Source organism: Myiozetetes cayanensis, unplaced genomic scaffold (genome assembly GCF_022539395.1).
Source record: "Myiozetetes cayanensis isolate MyiCay16 unplaced genomic scaffold, myiCay2020 scf4, whole genome shotgun sequence".
Lineage (NCBI taxonomy): Eukaryota > Metazoa > Chordata > Aves > Passeriformes > Tyrannidae > Myiozetetes > Myiozetetes cayanensis.
Window position 1 is genome coordinate 1249822 of NW_026087631.1, and position 14001 is coordinate 1263822.

The 14001-nt window shown below is 38.8% G+C and overlaps 1 protein-coding gene across 4 annotated transcripts in view; it reads right to left on the reverse strand.

Moving 5' to 3' along the window:
- Nucleotides 1-487: 487 nt before the first annotated feature.
- Nucleotides 488-14001, reverse strand: part of CDC14B (cell division cycle 14B) — a 43529-nt gene continuing 30015 nt past the window's right edge. The window contains exons 13-14 of one of the 4 annotated variants that reach the window (XM_050329898.1): nt 6991-7107; nt 488-3737 (exon numbers count right to left, since the gene is read on the reverse strand). In XM_050329898.1, the coding sequence (XP_050185855.1) occupies nt 3698-3737; nt 6991-7107 (157 nt within the window). In that variant the 3' untranslated portion in view covers nt 488-3697. Of the gene's footprint in view, nt 3738-6990; nt 7108-11837; nt 11984-14001 lie in introns of all 4 variants that reach the window. The other 3 variants (XM_050329894.1, XM_050329897.1, XM_050329896.1) reach the window with 3 other exon arrangements.

A 14001-nucleotide genomic window follows, 5' to 3' on the forward strand; every position in this document is an offset into this window, starting at 1 on the left:
GTCCAGTTTTTCCCTGTGGGATTCTTTTAGTCCTCTGCCCTCCCCTGCCCAGTGCCAGTACCTTAAACTGCCAGATATGGTCGGGCTTAGCTGAGTTTTCCTGGTAGGTATCAAAGCAGACAGTATTTAAGATAAAGCTTGTTTCCAAAAATTACTACCACATGATCATAGGAGAAGGGAAAAAAAAAAAACAACTGGTACCTCATTGTTCCATCTCACCATGCTTTTCCTGCTGTGTACCCAGCAATTCAGTTACAACTCTGTTTTCCAAAGTGAGTGCCCTGAAATGTAGAGCCAGAAATTCTCTATTTTTGAAATTCTATAAAGTGTGTGCTTTAAGAGCCTGTGCTTTAATTAAAGGTTTTCAGGTAACTGAGAGTGTTGTATTATTTTTCAGTGCACATACGAGTCAGTCTGGTACAGATATGATGGTTTTGTGATGATTTCTTTTAGAATGCCGGAAATAAAACAGAAACCAAACTTCTGATTATTTTTAATTTGACAGAATTCGTGTTTACAGTTCTCACTATTCGGTATTTTGTATAAAATCAAATGCAATATGCAGTATTTTCAAATGAGACACAAATGCATATTGAACTAATTAATATTACAAGATAATACGAACCTTTATCTTAAAAATACCTTCAGCAAAATAAACTTCCATTCTGTCACTCCAAGTTAAAAAAATATGATTAGAAATATACCATTTAAAAATAATCAGGATGCACAGTACTGATTAGTCACGAAATTTTAGACCTTGTAGCCTACATGAGTCTACACAAAACAGTCTGCAACTGATTAATATAAAAACTGCAGTGCACCAAACTGGTGAACATCACAGCTATCATTTCTGTCCCCATTTTAAAACACGAGTTTTCTACAAATCTTTTTTTGTTGCTGTATTAAATCAGCAGCACTTCCTCTGCTGTCATACTGGGGCGAAAAGACAAGGTCTGGGTTAACATCTGAGTTAAGGTATTGATGCTGTAATGGAAATCTGACCCAAGATATTACAGCTGAGTGAGAGACCAACGTGGAATTCATCTGTGGTGTATTTGAAAGGGGAAGGAATTTCATGGGAGAAGCTCCTGATTGATGACAGCAGACACAACTTCCCTCAGCTGCTCTCTGGTACAGTGGTGATGCATCTGCCACCACGTTCCATTTTGGCACATAATAAATACTTCACAATTCAAAAAAAGATTTAGAAACCAAGGACTCTCTCCCCCCAATGCCCTCTCTCTTCACTCCTGTACCTAAGACAACTTTGGTATGGTGTAATAAAATCTTTAGGCAAAGTACTAAAAATCCCTAACAACAAACTAAGCAGTACAGTTAGATGGGCTACAATGAGGTAATGAGTTCACTTCCCATATAAGGCTGTTTGGAAAGCTCAAATGTAGAATCCCTTTGATATTATTTTGTTTCTCTCTAAGATACTGAGTGCTGGGAAGGTTATCCTAAAACACACTGAAGCCAAAAATGCAGTTTTGGTTTAGCTAGAGTTGCTGTTGGGTATGTCTGTGCACTTGAGTTGTGCAAATTTACTTCAGATGAATGCAGAAAAGCCAAAGACTCTGCTGGCTACTTAAAAACAGGCAAATTCTATTTTGGAATTTGGAACGTGTGAGAAATAGACTGATTATTTTTAGGTTTCAAACAAAGATACTAGAAGAAGCTCATCTGAAAGGCAAAGCCAAACACAGTAAATATTACCAAATCACTCATTTTGACTCTCACTTCAGTAATTTCATCCCTTCTGCCTTCCAAGATAAGAATGTTCTCCAAAAACAAACAAAGATCCATATTGGCACAATGTACCTGCTCTTCTGGCCACCTGTGCTTCAGCTTTTGGGCAAGTGGCTTACTAAAAAACCCAAAACACAGGCCTCCAAACCCCAAGCATTTTTGATTCCCTTACCAGGATGAGATCAGTCCCTCTCTTCTGGATGCTTTTCACCTAGAAGAAAATGGTGGCCACTGTGAAGTTTCAGAGAAAACAAAAAGAAAATAATTGCAGTCTGAGCCTCAATGTTCCTTTACTTGGCACTATACTTTTTCAGTTTTCTTTGCATCCATATTTGCACATTTTGACTATCCAAACTCATGGATGCTACCTGAAAGCTTAGTTACACTTCACATCCTGTTTCCTCTCCAGCTCATGATGCTCTTGCTACAGAATGTTTTCAAACCACTGTGTGATTATTCATATTGACATTTAAAAATCACCACCCCAACAGATTAATTTCTATTTAAAAGGATGTAGATTGAAACTAGTCACTGAACATTTACATTCATAAAAATAAAATTCTGCCTCTTGCAGAGGTAATCTTTATCTTTAAAAAATTCAGTTATTCCATTACTAACATTTCAGATCTCTCAATTTCTTCTACTTTCTACTGTAAGAGTCACTAAATCAACAGATAACTGAATCATATTTAAGGCTATGTGGTAACAGTCCTCATCTGAGGGATATGCAGCTATAAACATCAGTTGGCAGACAAGGGTACATCAGCTTTGAGATTTCATAATGTGAGAAGCAGTAGGAAAAGAAAAAAACACTGCCAGTGTTTGAAGACAGCCTTGTAGTGGATGACAACGTCAGCCTCAAACAGACTCCCCTAAAACTCACACTGCTGTTTAACAGAGGTAAGCTGTAGTTCTGAAAGTGTTAATCAGATGTCACAAGTTCTACCTGCCCCTGAGTTGCACTACCCATCTCAGTGGTATGGCAAGTTTTACTTTCCCTTTTTCGTGTGCTGCACTCATTAAGTGCTTTTAAGATAAAAAAACCAATAACATCCACATGTTATCAAGCATACCAATAAAATCTGGGGGAAATTCTTATCTTTTTTTATGCGTAAACCTAAAGTTTCACCTAAAAGTCTTGATTATAGGAAAGGAAAACAGTAATTGGCATTTCAAGACGACAGCGCTGCCTTAAATGGTAAACTGCTTTTCCTCCCCTTTAAAATCATACCAGATTTAAAGCAATTGTAAGTGGTTAAAAGAGCCATTGGTTGTGAGCAACTAAAAATCTGTCACTATTAAAAACAAGTTAATCACTTATAGTTAGTTTTTCCTAAATAAACAAACCACACAACCTCTGAAAATAAAGCACTCTTTGGTGGACAATAGTTACTTAGTGTACTCAATACTGCAGCTTCATAAAAAACTTCATACAAAATAAGAAAACAGCTGATGAACACAGGAGAGTACCAATACTGTAATAAGAAATAAAGCTTTTCTTGTTGATTCTCAGTCTCAAGTGAAGACTTCAGCCCAGTCTGAATGGACAACACGATTCATATGTTTAAAAGAGCTCCCACCATCTCTTTGTTTCTGGTGGCCAGCAGCTAAGTGATTGCCATCACAATTTGTACACATGCTTCATACATATTAGCAAGCCCTCTTTACAATAGAGAGCTCAAGTATTTACACCTGAGTCTGAATGTACACAGATTTCGTTGGTTTTGCTTGAGGAAGTGTCAGCACGGTAGGAAAATGTCTACCAAGCATGTTCACAGTTCATTTTATTCTACAGGTACGGAAGAGATTCTTCTATTTCTTTTTTTTTTTTTTTTTTTGCTGAAAAATGGAGCCGAAGTAATCTTCCTTGGATTGCAACAAGTTCCCTCTAAGTCATATCCCCTTCACTCCTGAATATCCTCTTCAGCACTGGAGGCTTATTTGAAATTCAGCGCCATACCGGTCTAGGCCTTGTGACGGACTGGCTGCTGGAATAAAACACGTTGGAGGGGAAAAAAGTTAAATGTTACTCAGTATGTATTTCAAGGAAACATTTCTGGCAAGGTAAAAATGAGCAAATGATACTTCAAAGAAAGAAGCAGAAGGTAAAAGTCACTGCATTTAAAAATGCAGCAGTGTTGGTTTGTCAAGGAAGCACAGACTGGTCTGATCACAGGCACTGAGCAGGCAGTTCTGTTCCATACAGAAATGCAACACAGGATTCACAGTACCAGAATTTCATCCTTGCCTTTCCCTCCCTCTGAGGTGGCAACCACAGGAAAAGTAAACAGAACAGTAAAGAAACATTAATTTTTTTTTTTAAAGCCAGGTTTAGATTACATATAGAAAAGCTCTGAAATGCTGCAGGTAGTTTTCAGTATTTGATCAAGGGTGCAGAAAAGCTGCTTTGTAATACCCAGCAAAGCAAAAGCATATGAGTTTTTTCAGGTGTATTCCTCTTTGTTAGCTTTTGTGATACTCCTGTCTGGTTAAAATAAATAAAGAAGTCTATACAATACAGTTTTCACACATTTTTCCCCCATACTCCCCATTTTTTTTTTTTTTTTTTGTAAATTAAAAAAAAGCCTGCATTCCCTCAAGCACCTCTACCCACAAAATCGCCTTTACCACTCAAGATTTCATTTTTAATCAACTATTTACTATAAATGTAATGCAATCCTAATCCTGCTCAGCGTGGTAAGATGGAAAAGACGTTTTGATCTTTGCCTTCCTGCGATTCAGCTGGCTGGGAGGCGGAGGATGCACCCTGTCAGAACACAAACATGCACCCTCAGTAGCTGGCAAAGCCACAAGGAAGATGTCTCAACTGGAGAAATCACCCACAGAGGAGCGCTGGTGAGAGCCCTGTCCCTCGTGGATGGCAGCTGAGCCCTGGAGATGCCCCACAAAGGGAGCCCAGTGAACGCTGTGAGCAGGACTGCAGCTCCCCAGGCTCCCCTGGCAAAGCCAGAGCAGAGTGTTATAGCTGTAAAAAGCTGTTTTGGCTGGAAAATCAGGCTGGAGGCAGTCCATGGCAGCGTCTCCAACAGCCTGAAGGATGAAATGGCAAATGGTTCCCCAGCTCTGCAGATTATGCTGCATTAGGCTGGGTCACAAACGTGACTCATCTAACAGAAAGTGTTGGCCAAAGTGACAAAAAGCAGCAACAAATCAGATTAATGTAAAAATGGTGCAAGATGTCTCCACTGGAACATATCAGAGAAGAAAAAGAATAATGATACACAGCAATGTCAGAAGTTCAGTGAAGTGAACGAGGTCGTGGCAAAGACAGATGTTGGTTAGGGCATGATGTCAATTTTGTAATAATTATTCTCTACCCTGCAATCCACTTAGTCTGGAATGGGTCAGTGAATCTGAGCACGATGAGTTAATGCAAACTGCACTCACTTCAAGAAATGAAAATAAATTTAGATGAGAAAAAAAAAAAAGGCATGCTTAAAAAAGGAGTGAGATTTTTCCAAATGCTACAAGAAAAAAGAAAGGGACACCTATAAGATTAACAACAAGGCACTGCATTCAAAGTCCATCACATTGTGCAGTCATACTGAAATACCCTTTGGAGGGACCAGACCCAGTCAGCCCTCTCAGGTTACAAGATAATTAAGAACTCTAGGACTGTGACATAGCTAGGAGAAATGTGATTACTGGATGGAAGTATGAAGTACCTGAAACTCTCTGACCTCAAAAGTTAGAAGAAAAGAAACAGTGTATGGAATGAAATATTTCAGATAGAAGCTTTAGAAAATCCATTAAAATATGAAGGAAAAATGTTATGAACTTTGAGATCAACCTCATCCTTGCTTCTAGAGTCATAAATCTGCCAGTACACCTACAGGAGTTGTTTCAAAATAAATGAAATCTTCTATAAACTCAATTTCAGGGATGCTGTTTCCTCCTAGGATAGGCATTCTAACACACAGGTTAACTTGGAGAAGTGTTTTCCAGGAAAATCTCTGTCCAAATGACACAGGTGCATGTATATGGCTACAAAGCCTTGCAAGCAGATTAAAACTGGGAGACTCATCCAGAGTGAAAACAGCAGGCTGAACCCCATCCATTCTGTTTGGACCTGACATGGTGAAAATTAGGCAAAATGGAGAAAAAACGCCATCCAGCTAGAAGGAAAAACCCTGAAAAATACTCCTGATTTTAAATAAAACATACATTTCAGGAAAAAAAAAAGAGATTTTTTTTTTAACATATTGTTCAATAAATTAAAACAAAGTCACAGCTAAAAATTCCCTGAATATAATTTACTGCAGTCTATTATTAATGTCTATTTCCATGTCTGACAGAGTGAATTTTTCCTAACTTCTGTTAACTTCAAGTAACAGGATGAAGAAGGAGAAAGAAGAGCTCCTGGGGAAAAAGCTGCAGAGGAACTTGGAATTTTTCAGCAATATTTATAAATCAATGCACACAACATAAAAAGTAGTTGCCTTTTCCCCAACAAAAGTGGGTCTCTTCAGCATCTGACAAACCCTTTCAGAAGTTTTTCACTATGAGCACAAAACAAATTCCAGTCAACTGGAAGTTGTCTGGACGTTGTTTTAAGCCACCCTCTCAGGCTGATCTCTGACAGTCACCTGGAGGGCTGCCACAGAGGGACATGACCCCGTGCAAACACAGGGGGACGTAGCAGGAGTGTGGCCAGAGGTTTCTATGCCCAGAGGCACTGTCAGTCCTGCATAAATCCATCAGAGTTCAAAACTCCATCAAGCTTTACTAAACAGATTCAGTTCAGATTATCAGCCATATTCTCCATTAAAAAAAAAAATCTCATACCAGTATATACATGCATTTTATACACTTAATTTTCCACTACTACTGCATTTCAGTCGTCCATCAAGTTTCTCATAGTTTTGGCTTCATGCACTGACTAATAACAGACTTAATGCTGTGAACTACTTTTCCATCTCTGACTCCAGGCAGAGGGGTTTTCATGCTACCAAAATCCCTCATCTTCAGTAATTCTGACTCACATTAGGAATTACAGTACAAAATTCACAAGGTTGGAAGACTGAGCAACATAAACAAATTTCTTGAGAAACACATTTCCAGATATTCTTGGTACAAGACACCAACCATGCAGTTGTTTCTCGCTGCCCAGTGCTGGGAGAGAGGCTGAGCTGTGCAAAGCTCCTGCCAGCAGTGGGTGCAGCAGCTCAGAGTGTTTGCCTAGAGAACAGTTACTGGATCTGTAAAGAGGTTAACTCTCACCTTTTCAAATTGCTTTTTCTTGCAGCAGACCTGGTAGTTCTTTTAGTAATGTCTGTACTGTCAGAAATGCTAGGTTCAGAGGTTTTATTTTTCTGAACTCTGGACTGCAGAATTACTCTGTAAAGAGTAGGAAAAAAGAAAGATTATATGACCAGGAAGTTTCTAGAAAACACTGAAAAGAGGGTGTTACGGTTGCAATAGAGTTAACAGTAGCAGCTGGCTTTTCACAAATCATTCTGAAAAGCAAACTCATCTGCCTGAAACACATCCTTCTCTTTCATAACATCCCTGTTACAATTATGGTAATACAAGTTGTTTTTATTAGGAGCATTGCAGCTTCCTTTGTTGGTTGGTTTTGTTGAGGGTTTTTTGGCTTTCCAGGAATGGTTTAAAGTATTGGTTTTGAATTTCCTGTTGGGTTTTTGAAATTTAAAAAAAAAAAAAAAATTGCATTTAAAATTACTGCAATGAATAAAAAAAATTATAAAATCCGAAGTATGCAACAAAAACAAACATTGCTTTTCAGACTGACACAGAATTCAGAAAAAAACCCAAGTAATTCAATTTATGAAGATCCTGCAATTTACCATGAGATAGTCCCTTCAAACAGGAAAATCATTGCATATGTTGGCATTTTGCTCTTAGAGGGAGTTACTGCAGCATAGTCAAAACTCAGCTTTACAAGTTCAAATGCTTCTCTAGAAGACTCTAGAGCAATATATTGACTATTTCTTAAACACGCAGGTAAATTCTAGGGCTGCTTACACCAATGTGAAAAGAACTCCAAACTGTGAAATGCAAAGAACTGTTTTTATCCACCAGACAACTGGTTCACAGGGAAACCATGTCTCCTGTATTCCTAAATACTTGCAGTGAAATTACGATACTGTGGAAACCAAAACTGACAGCTGGTCAACGGAGTCCACAGATATCTACTTAGCGCACCATTTGATACATCTATTCTCTGCTCATTCCACTTGTGCAAGGTTCCAAACACAGAACTGTGCATCTTTTTAGAGATTCAGAGCTAAGAGTAACTTAGCTATTACTATTTATTCCCCTGCTGTTATTAGACTCTGATTTTTAGTGGCTTCAATGAGTCCAGTTGTGTCAGCAGATTATATTAGACTGAAAAACAAAAACTTTTTAAAGTTGTATAAATTACAGTCTGGCTGGTTAATACCCTGAAGAAACTATTTTCAAGGAATTCTAAATGTGAATATAGAGTGTTAACTTCTGGAGCAAAAGTGAAAGAAATAGGAGAAAATATGCTTTTATATACTCATGTAACATACTCACCAAAACCAGAAATGGAAAAAACCCTCTATGTTTCCATTGTTTTATATGGGTTTCATTCCAGAATTAGAATGTGCATTGGAGATGATGCAATTTCATCTAAAATATACTCTTTATGCAGCAAAACTGATCAGCAACCTAATTTTAACCATACACTTCTTGATTGTTTAGCAAACAAATTACTGCATAACCACAAAGTTCAAGTATTTTAAAATTCTGCTTGGATAAGTCTGTCTTAATATTTCAGCCCTGCAAAAGATTGTAACTTGATTTGCAAAAGTTCAAACACAACAGTCAGTTCCTCTGAGATGAGACTGTAATGAGAAGTGCTACCAAAACACAAAGCAAATTCTGCTGTAAACACCGCTCGTTCAGAGCTGAAGGAGTTATACAGGAGGGAGAAAAACCCCAAACCAGACACCTTCAGCACCACATCGTGCTTCTGTAGACAACACAAATCCTTCTAACGAAAATATGTTTTCCTTTCATGCCCAAGGTGAAAGCGTTCAAATCCTGCAAGTTCACCTTTTTTAGTTTCTGTTGTGAGTGTAAAACAGTTCCCACAAGTTCCAATACTAAAATTCTTTTTTTTTCAGTGCCACAGTTGTCATACAGCACGAACAAGTTTGGTCTACCACAATTTCAAGCAGGTATTGGAAGTTACACCAGCGGTGAAAGAAGACCTGCATTGTACCTTTCACCTTGTGCTGCTCACAGCTTCTAGGACTGAAGGGGAAGGTACAAAGCCTGCTTACCCTGCTAACATTTAGTCACTGGGATATATGCATGACCAAGTCACGGCACATACTGGTTTACTAGTGCTCATGCAGACAGAAACATGGAAAAATCACGTTTCCTCCTTAAATATATACATTTGTCGTCTGTCTGTATAAAATACATGTAATGTACATATATAAGAAAACAAAGGTTACTGGAGCAGAGCCTAATATGTATAAACTTTCTCTCATAGATGCCCATTTTTTCTCCTAGATACCAGAAATTCAGAAAACAGGTCAATACACAGTGGTTTAAACCCGTACACTTATCTGACACGAGCTGAAATACGAGGCAGCAGTGTGCCCTTGTGGCCAAGAAGGCAAGTGGTATCGTGGGGTGCCTGTGCTCTAAGCAAACACAGCCACTAAACACACACTGTAATACTTTTCACCTCCAGTTAATCTGGAATGGAAACATCACTTGGTTGTTCTGATCCTAAATACATGCCCCGAGTAGCAGACCACTTTATGTGCTGCTTTATTAATCAAGCTAATACATTGATTTTTTTTAAACAAATCAAAACCTGTTTTAAATGGAACAGTGTTTGGGCTAGTAGCAGCATCTTTTGAATAATTCACAGCTTTTTTTCACCATTTAACTCAGAGCAAGGGTGGTACACACAGAGGTACATCACCAGGACACAAAAGCCCAAACCCCACAACCCAAGACAAAGTCTACAAAACCTGAAATGCAAGCAAGGTAATATATATTGGAGAGAAATCAATCCACACAACATATTTTAAAAGGCAAGTGATTTAAGTATCCCAGGAAGAGATGAGGGAAGGAGAGGTTACACAGCTGTATGTCTTCTGTCTTGCCATGGGCATTTTACTCCTGACAAGTCTGACAAGTGCAATACTGCTTTCTGCTTCACCACCTCAAGAGTTTTAAGGAAACAGACCTGAGACCTCTACCAAGTCACTGATACTCTTCACCCAATAGGGCTCCAGCCAACAGGACTGCCAGGCTAGTCCAGAGAGATTCAAGATCCCGACTGATCATTCGATCCCTTAAAACACAGGGGACAATAGCTGTATGATGGAAAGAAAGCCAGCTCTTAAGAAAGCCTTAAGTGCTTTCTCTTCCTGGATTTAAACCAACGTTTTATGGTTGTTAATCCTGAATATGAAGTAGCAGCACCAGCAACCCAATTGCTTGCACCACATTTACCAACCTCAACCTTTCCTCTTTCCCTCTAAGCACGGGCGTGTTTAGTTGAACACAGGAACAGCAAAAGAAAGCAAGGATGATAGTTGAGTGAAGTTGATCTTACAGTAAAGCAAGACAAAGCACAGACTGTTTCATCTCTTTAACCTGTGTTGTAACTTCAGCTTTTCATAAGCATGAGTTTAGAAATCTAAAGTCTGACTTTTGGGTACCACTGAGACAAGAAATGGTGCACATTTGGTGTAAAACTTTGAAAACAAGCCTCTCATCTAAGTATGTTATTTGACAAAGTTTAGTAGGGGAAATAAACAAAGCTTAAGTGACCTTTGCTTCTTTATCTTCTTTTTTCTCCAGAAGAACAGGTTAAGATGACCTCAGCCAAGCCTAACAGAGTAACTAAGCTGTCCACAAGTCCCCCAGTTCTCATTCTTCAGTTATTAGGTCACTCACTTCAGCAGAAAGAGTCCCATGCTTCTTAAAAGTGCAGACAAGAAGTTGCAAGGCCAAAGGTAAGGATGAGAGAAACTCTTAATCTTCATGTTCTGCCAGGTGAGAATGCCTGTTCTGACTGAGTAGGCTTGAGTAAAACACTTTCTGACCATTTTTATGCTTTGGGAGCACCAAGATTTCAAGCAGTCACCCTCAGTAACCATCCCACTCTGAGGGTGGTGGCGACAGAAGAGCTCCAGGGAGACTCAGAAGCCATCAAAAAGCTCAGTTGGATTTCCTGGCAGTTCTGCACGCTGATGAAGTTTCATTTAGCCAAAAGATGTAAGCTGTCATTTGATGAAAACATTGCACCTTTTAAGCAGAAGGAATGCCCAGTAATCCCTGCAGCACTCTGACAGAAGCAGAGTGGATCGAGAGTGAACACTGTACTCCAGGAACTGGTATGCTGTTAATGCTTTCCTTAGCTCCTGAACCCAAGTAACAGCACACAGGGATTTAAGTAGTCTCATAAAGCTCCATAAAAAATAACTGAGAACAAAAGAAGATGAAAACAGACTGGCTGGGTAAACCAGTGAGCCCTGACCTAACTCTGCAACCTGCCCCATCTTCTGTTATGTTAAAAAGGAAAAAAGAAGTCCTGTTTTATGCCCTGGCATATAATGTTTAATCTCTTTATAAAAACAAAGGCCCACTGACATTTCTAACAAATTCGAATTCCTGGCATTTCATGGGAATAAAACCATCCTTTGGGAAACTAACCTCCCTTGCAAGTTCATGAATTTCAAAGTAAAACTGCAGCTAACACCTTCATCTGCAATACACAAAGGATAGGATATATTTTAAAGCAGTGTTTTTTCCTTTCTACAGATAGTTTTGCTTATGTAGTTTTGCATATTTGCAGAAGCATGCAGAGGAGAAAGGCTTCAGAATTATAGATTATTCCAATTACAAGAGCTCTGCACCTTTCTTATTGCAAGCCAGCCATAAAAATCACTCAGTTATTCCAAATATTACATACAAAAATGCAACAAAGCCAGAGCAGTGAAATTTTCCCTTGCAACAGAGCCAGTGAGAAACATGACATGGAAGCATGCATTTATGAGACACAGTAGGCAGAAAGTGTGAGCTATTGTAGAGAAATGGAATGGGACACTTACACAGTGGCTCTCTCTCAGGGGGTCCTGATGGTTACTATGTTCTTAAACCATCTAGACAGAATAGCAGGCTGGGCAGAAGGGAGCCCAATACAATCCACCAGATGACAATGCTACACAGTGTGGACACCAGCATAGCTAGGAACCATCTACAAAAGGGGTTGGAGGGGGAGGAAAAGATGAACAAAAATTCAAAAGCAAAAGCTATTGGTGCATTTCAGCTTGTTTCTGGTTCTTCAAATGCATTCTGCTCTACAACCTTTGCCAAGCGTTTCCTTGCTTACTAAGACTAACAATTCGTGCAGCTGTCATTTGCCAAATGTAATATCCAGTATTTTGCTGGAATCAAAGTAAGTTTTCTGAAATCCTCACTACAGTCATTTATTCCAAAGGGAGTCTGTATCCCTCTTGAAAGTAAGTGCATGCAGGAGCAATACATCTGTGATCACTTGCTGCCACCTCTTATGCTCAACCTGTACTCATATATCCTACTTCACAGTCATACATTCTAATACTAAAACATTAGATCAGAGCCAGATAAGTCTGCAGAAACGATTTATGTAAATATCCAGATGATGGCATATATCACCTTCCTGTGTCCAAAGAAGCAAAAGCCAACTCACAGTCCTTTGCCAAAAGGTGCAGAATATTGCCAACTACAACATACACAAAGTACCCATTCATCAAAGCAGAAATAGTTTACACAACCAACTTCAACAAACATGCTAAATAAATCCCTTTGGACTTAAATGTAAGTAATGCCTCTAGTTTTCAAAGACTGTAAGTGTCCCAGCTTCTGGTGCTCTTATTTTGCCCTCCTCTGTTTTTTTTTTTTTTTTCTTCTCTGAAATAAAACTACATAGAAGATTTAGAAGCTTCTGTTTGTTTGCTTTCATGAAAATAATCAATTTAACTGCAAGGCTAGTTATTTTTAACAGTCTGAACTATAAAGGAAAGAGACTGACACCTCTTCTAGTAGGAAATGCCTCTGACTCAAGTAAGGCAGGCAAATATTCCCAGAGATAAAACAATAGCATCACAAAGAATGCACGAAGTTACACATGCATTTTTCACCACGTTATTTGAGTACAAGTTGCAAACCATACAAATAACTTCAGGGAAGGGGATGAGGTAAATTCAAACTCCCTGAGCCACGATGCACACCGTAAAAACCAGCTGTAAGCTCTAGGGCAATTATTTTAATTCTACACAAGTACAAGCTAACTGGTTTTAATTAGAGCAGCCACGCTGCAGAACATTTCATGAATGGAGTAGCATTTTAATAGCTGGTGGGTTTTGTGCATATTAAGACAATGGCTCTGAACAGGTCATCACACAGTCTACATCCATTCTATGGAACATACAATAAATAAGATCTTTCACAACCTTACTGATATAACTCAAAGTACCTTTTATGAAAAAATACTATGAAGTGGCAACTAAGGCACTTCTGAGCCTTAGAAGGCAACGTGCAAGGTAGTTTTTTTTTTACTGTGTTATTCTTTGTAACTGAGGTGATGAGTTTTGGGGTTTTTTTAAAGTGTCAGCTGGGTACAGGCTTTGTTCCAAACGTGTTAGTTCTTATATGAGCACCTGTGTAAATGATGAGCATGAAAAAAGAGGGTATTTTAAAACAAAAGCAGGAATCACACATAGCAATGTGTGAAGGTTTCCAAGGAAATATTCGTATGATTTCAGCACATTTTACTACGTACCTCTCACTTTTTCTAAAAGCCTGATGACACTGGTGATCTTAAAAAAGAAGAACAAGAAAGAAGAAAAAAAAAAATGCCAGCAGGTACCAGCATCATCCCCTACAGAAGGACAGCACAACAAAAAACAAGTTGACTGTGGTCTGTGACTCTGGTGCTGTGTCATTTGCAAAAAATCTGACAGACAGAGGTCACCATTCCTTTCCCATCAATCACATGAGATCCAGCTATGTTTTGCAAGCCTTGCATTCTCTTGCAGTTTATTTAAGGGCAGACAGAAGGTTTTTCTACCTAGAGTTACTACCAGCTACAACAGATGCAAACTTTCTTTTACAGGTGGTGTTTCAGGTCTTGTCTAAAATAAAGAGACTACCATACCAGGTTTCCTGACAGAAATGCACTTCTTTTCCATTTGTTTAATGACACAGCACTACTCTGCCTTCCAGAGGCACAAA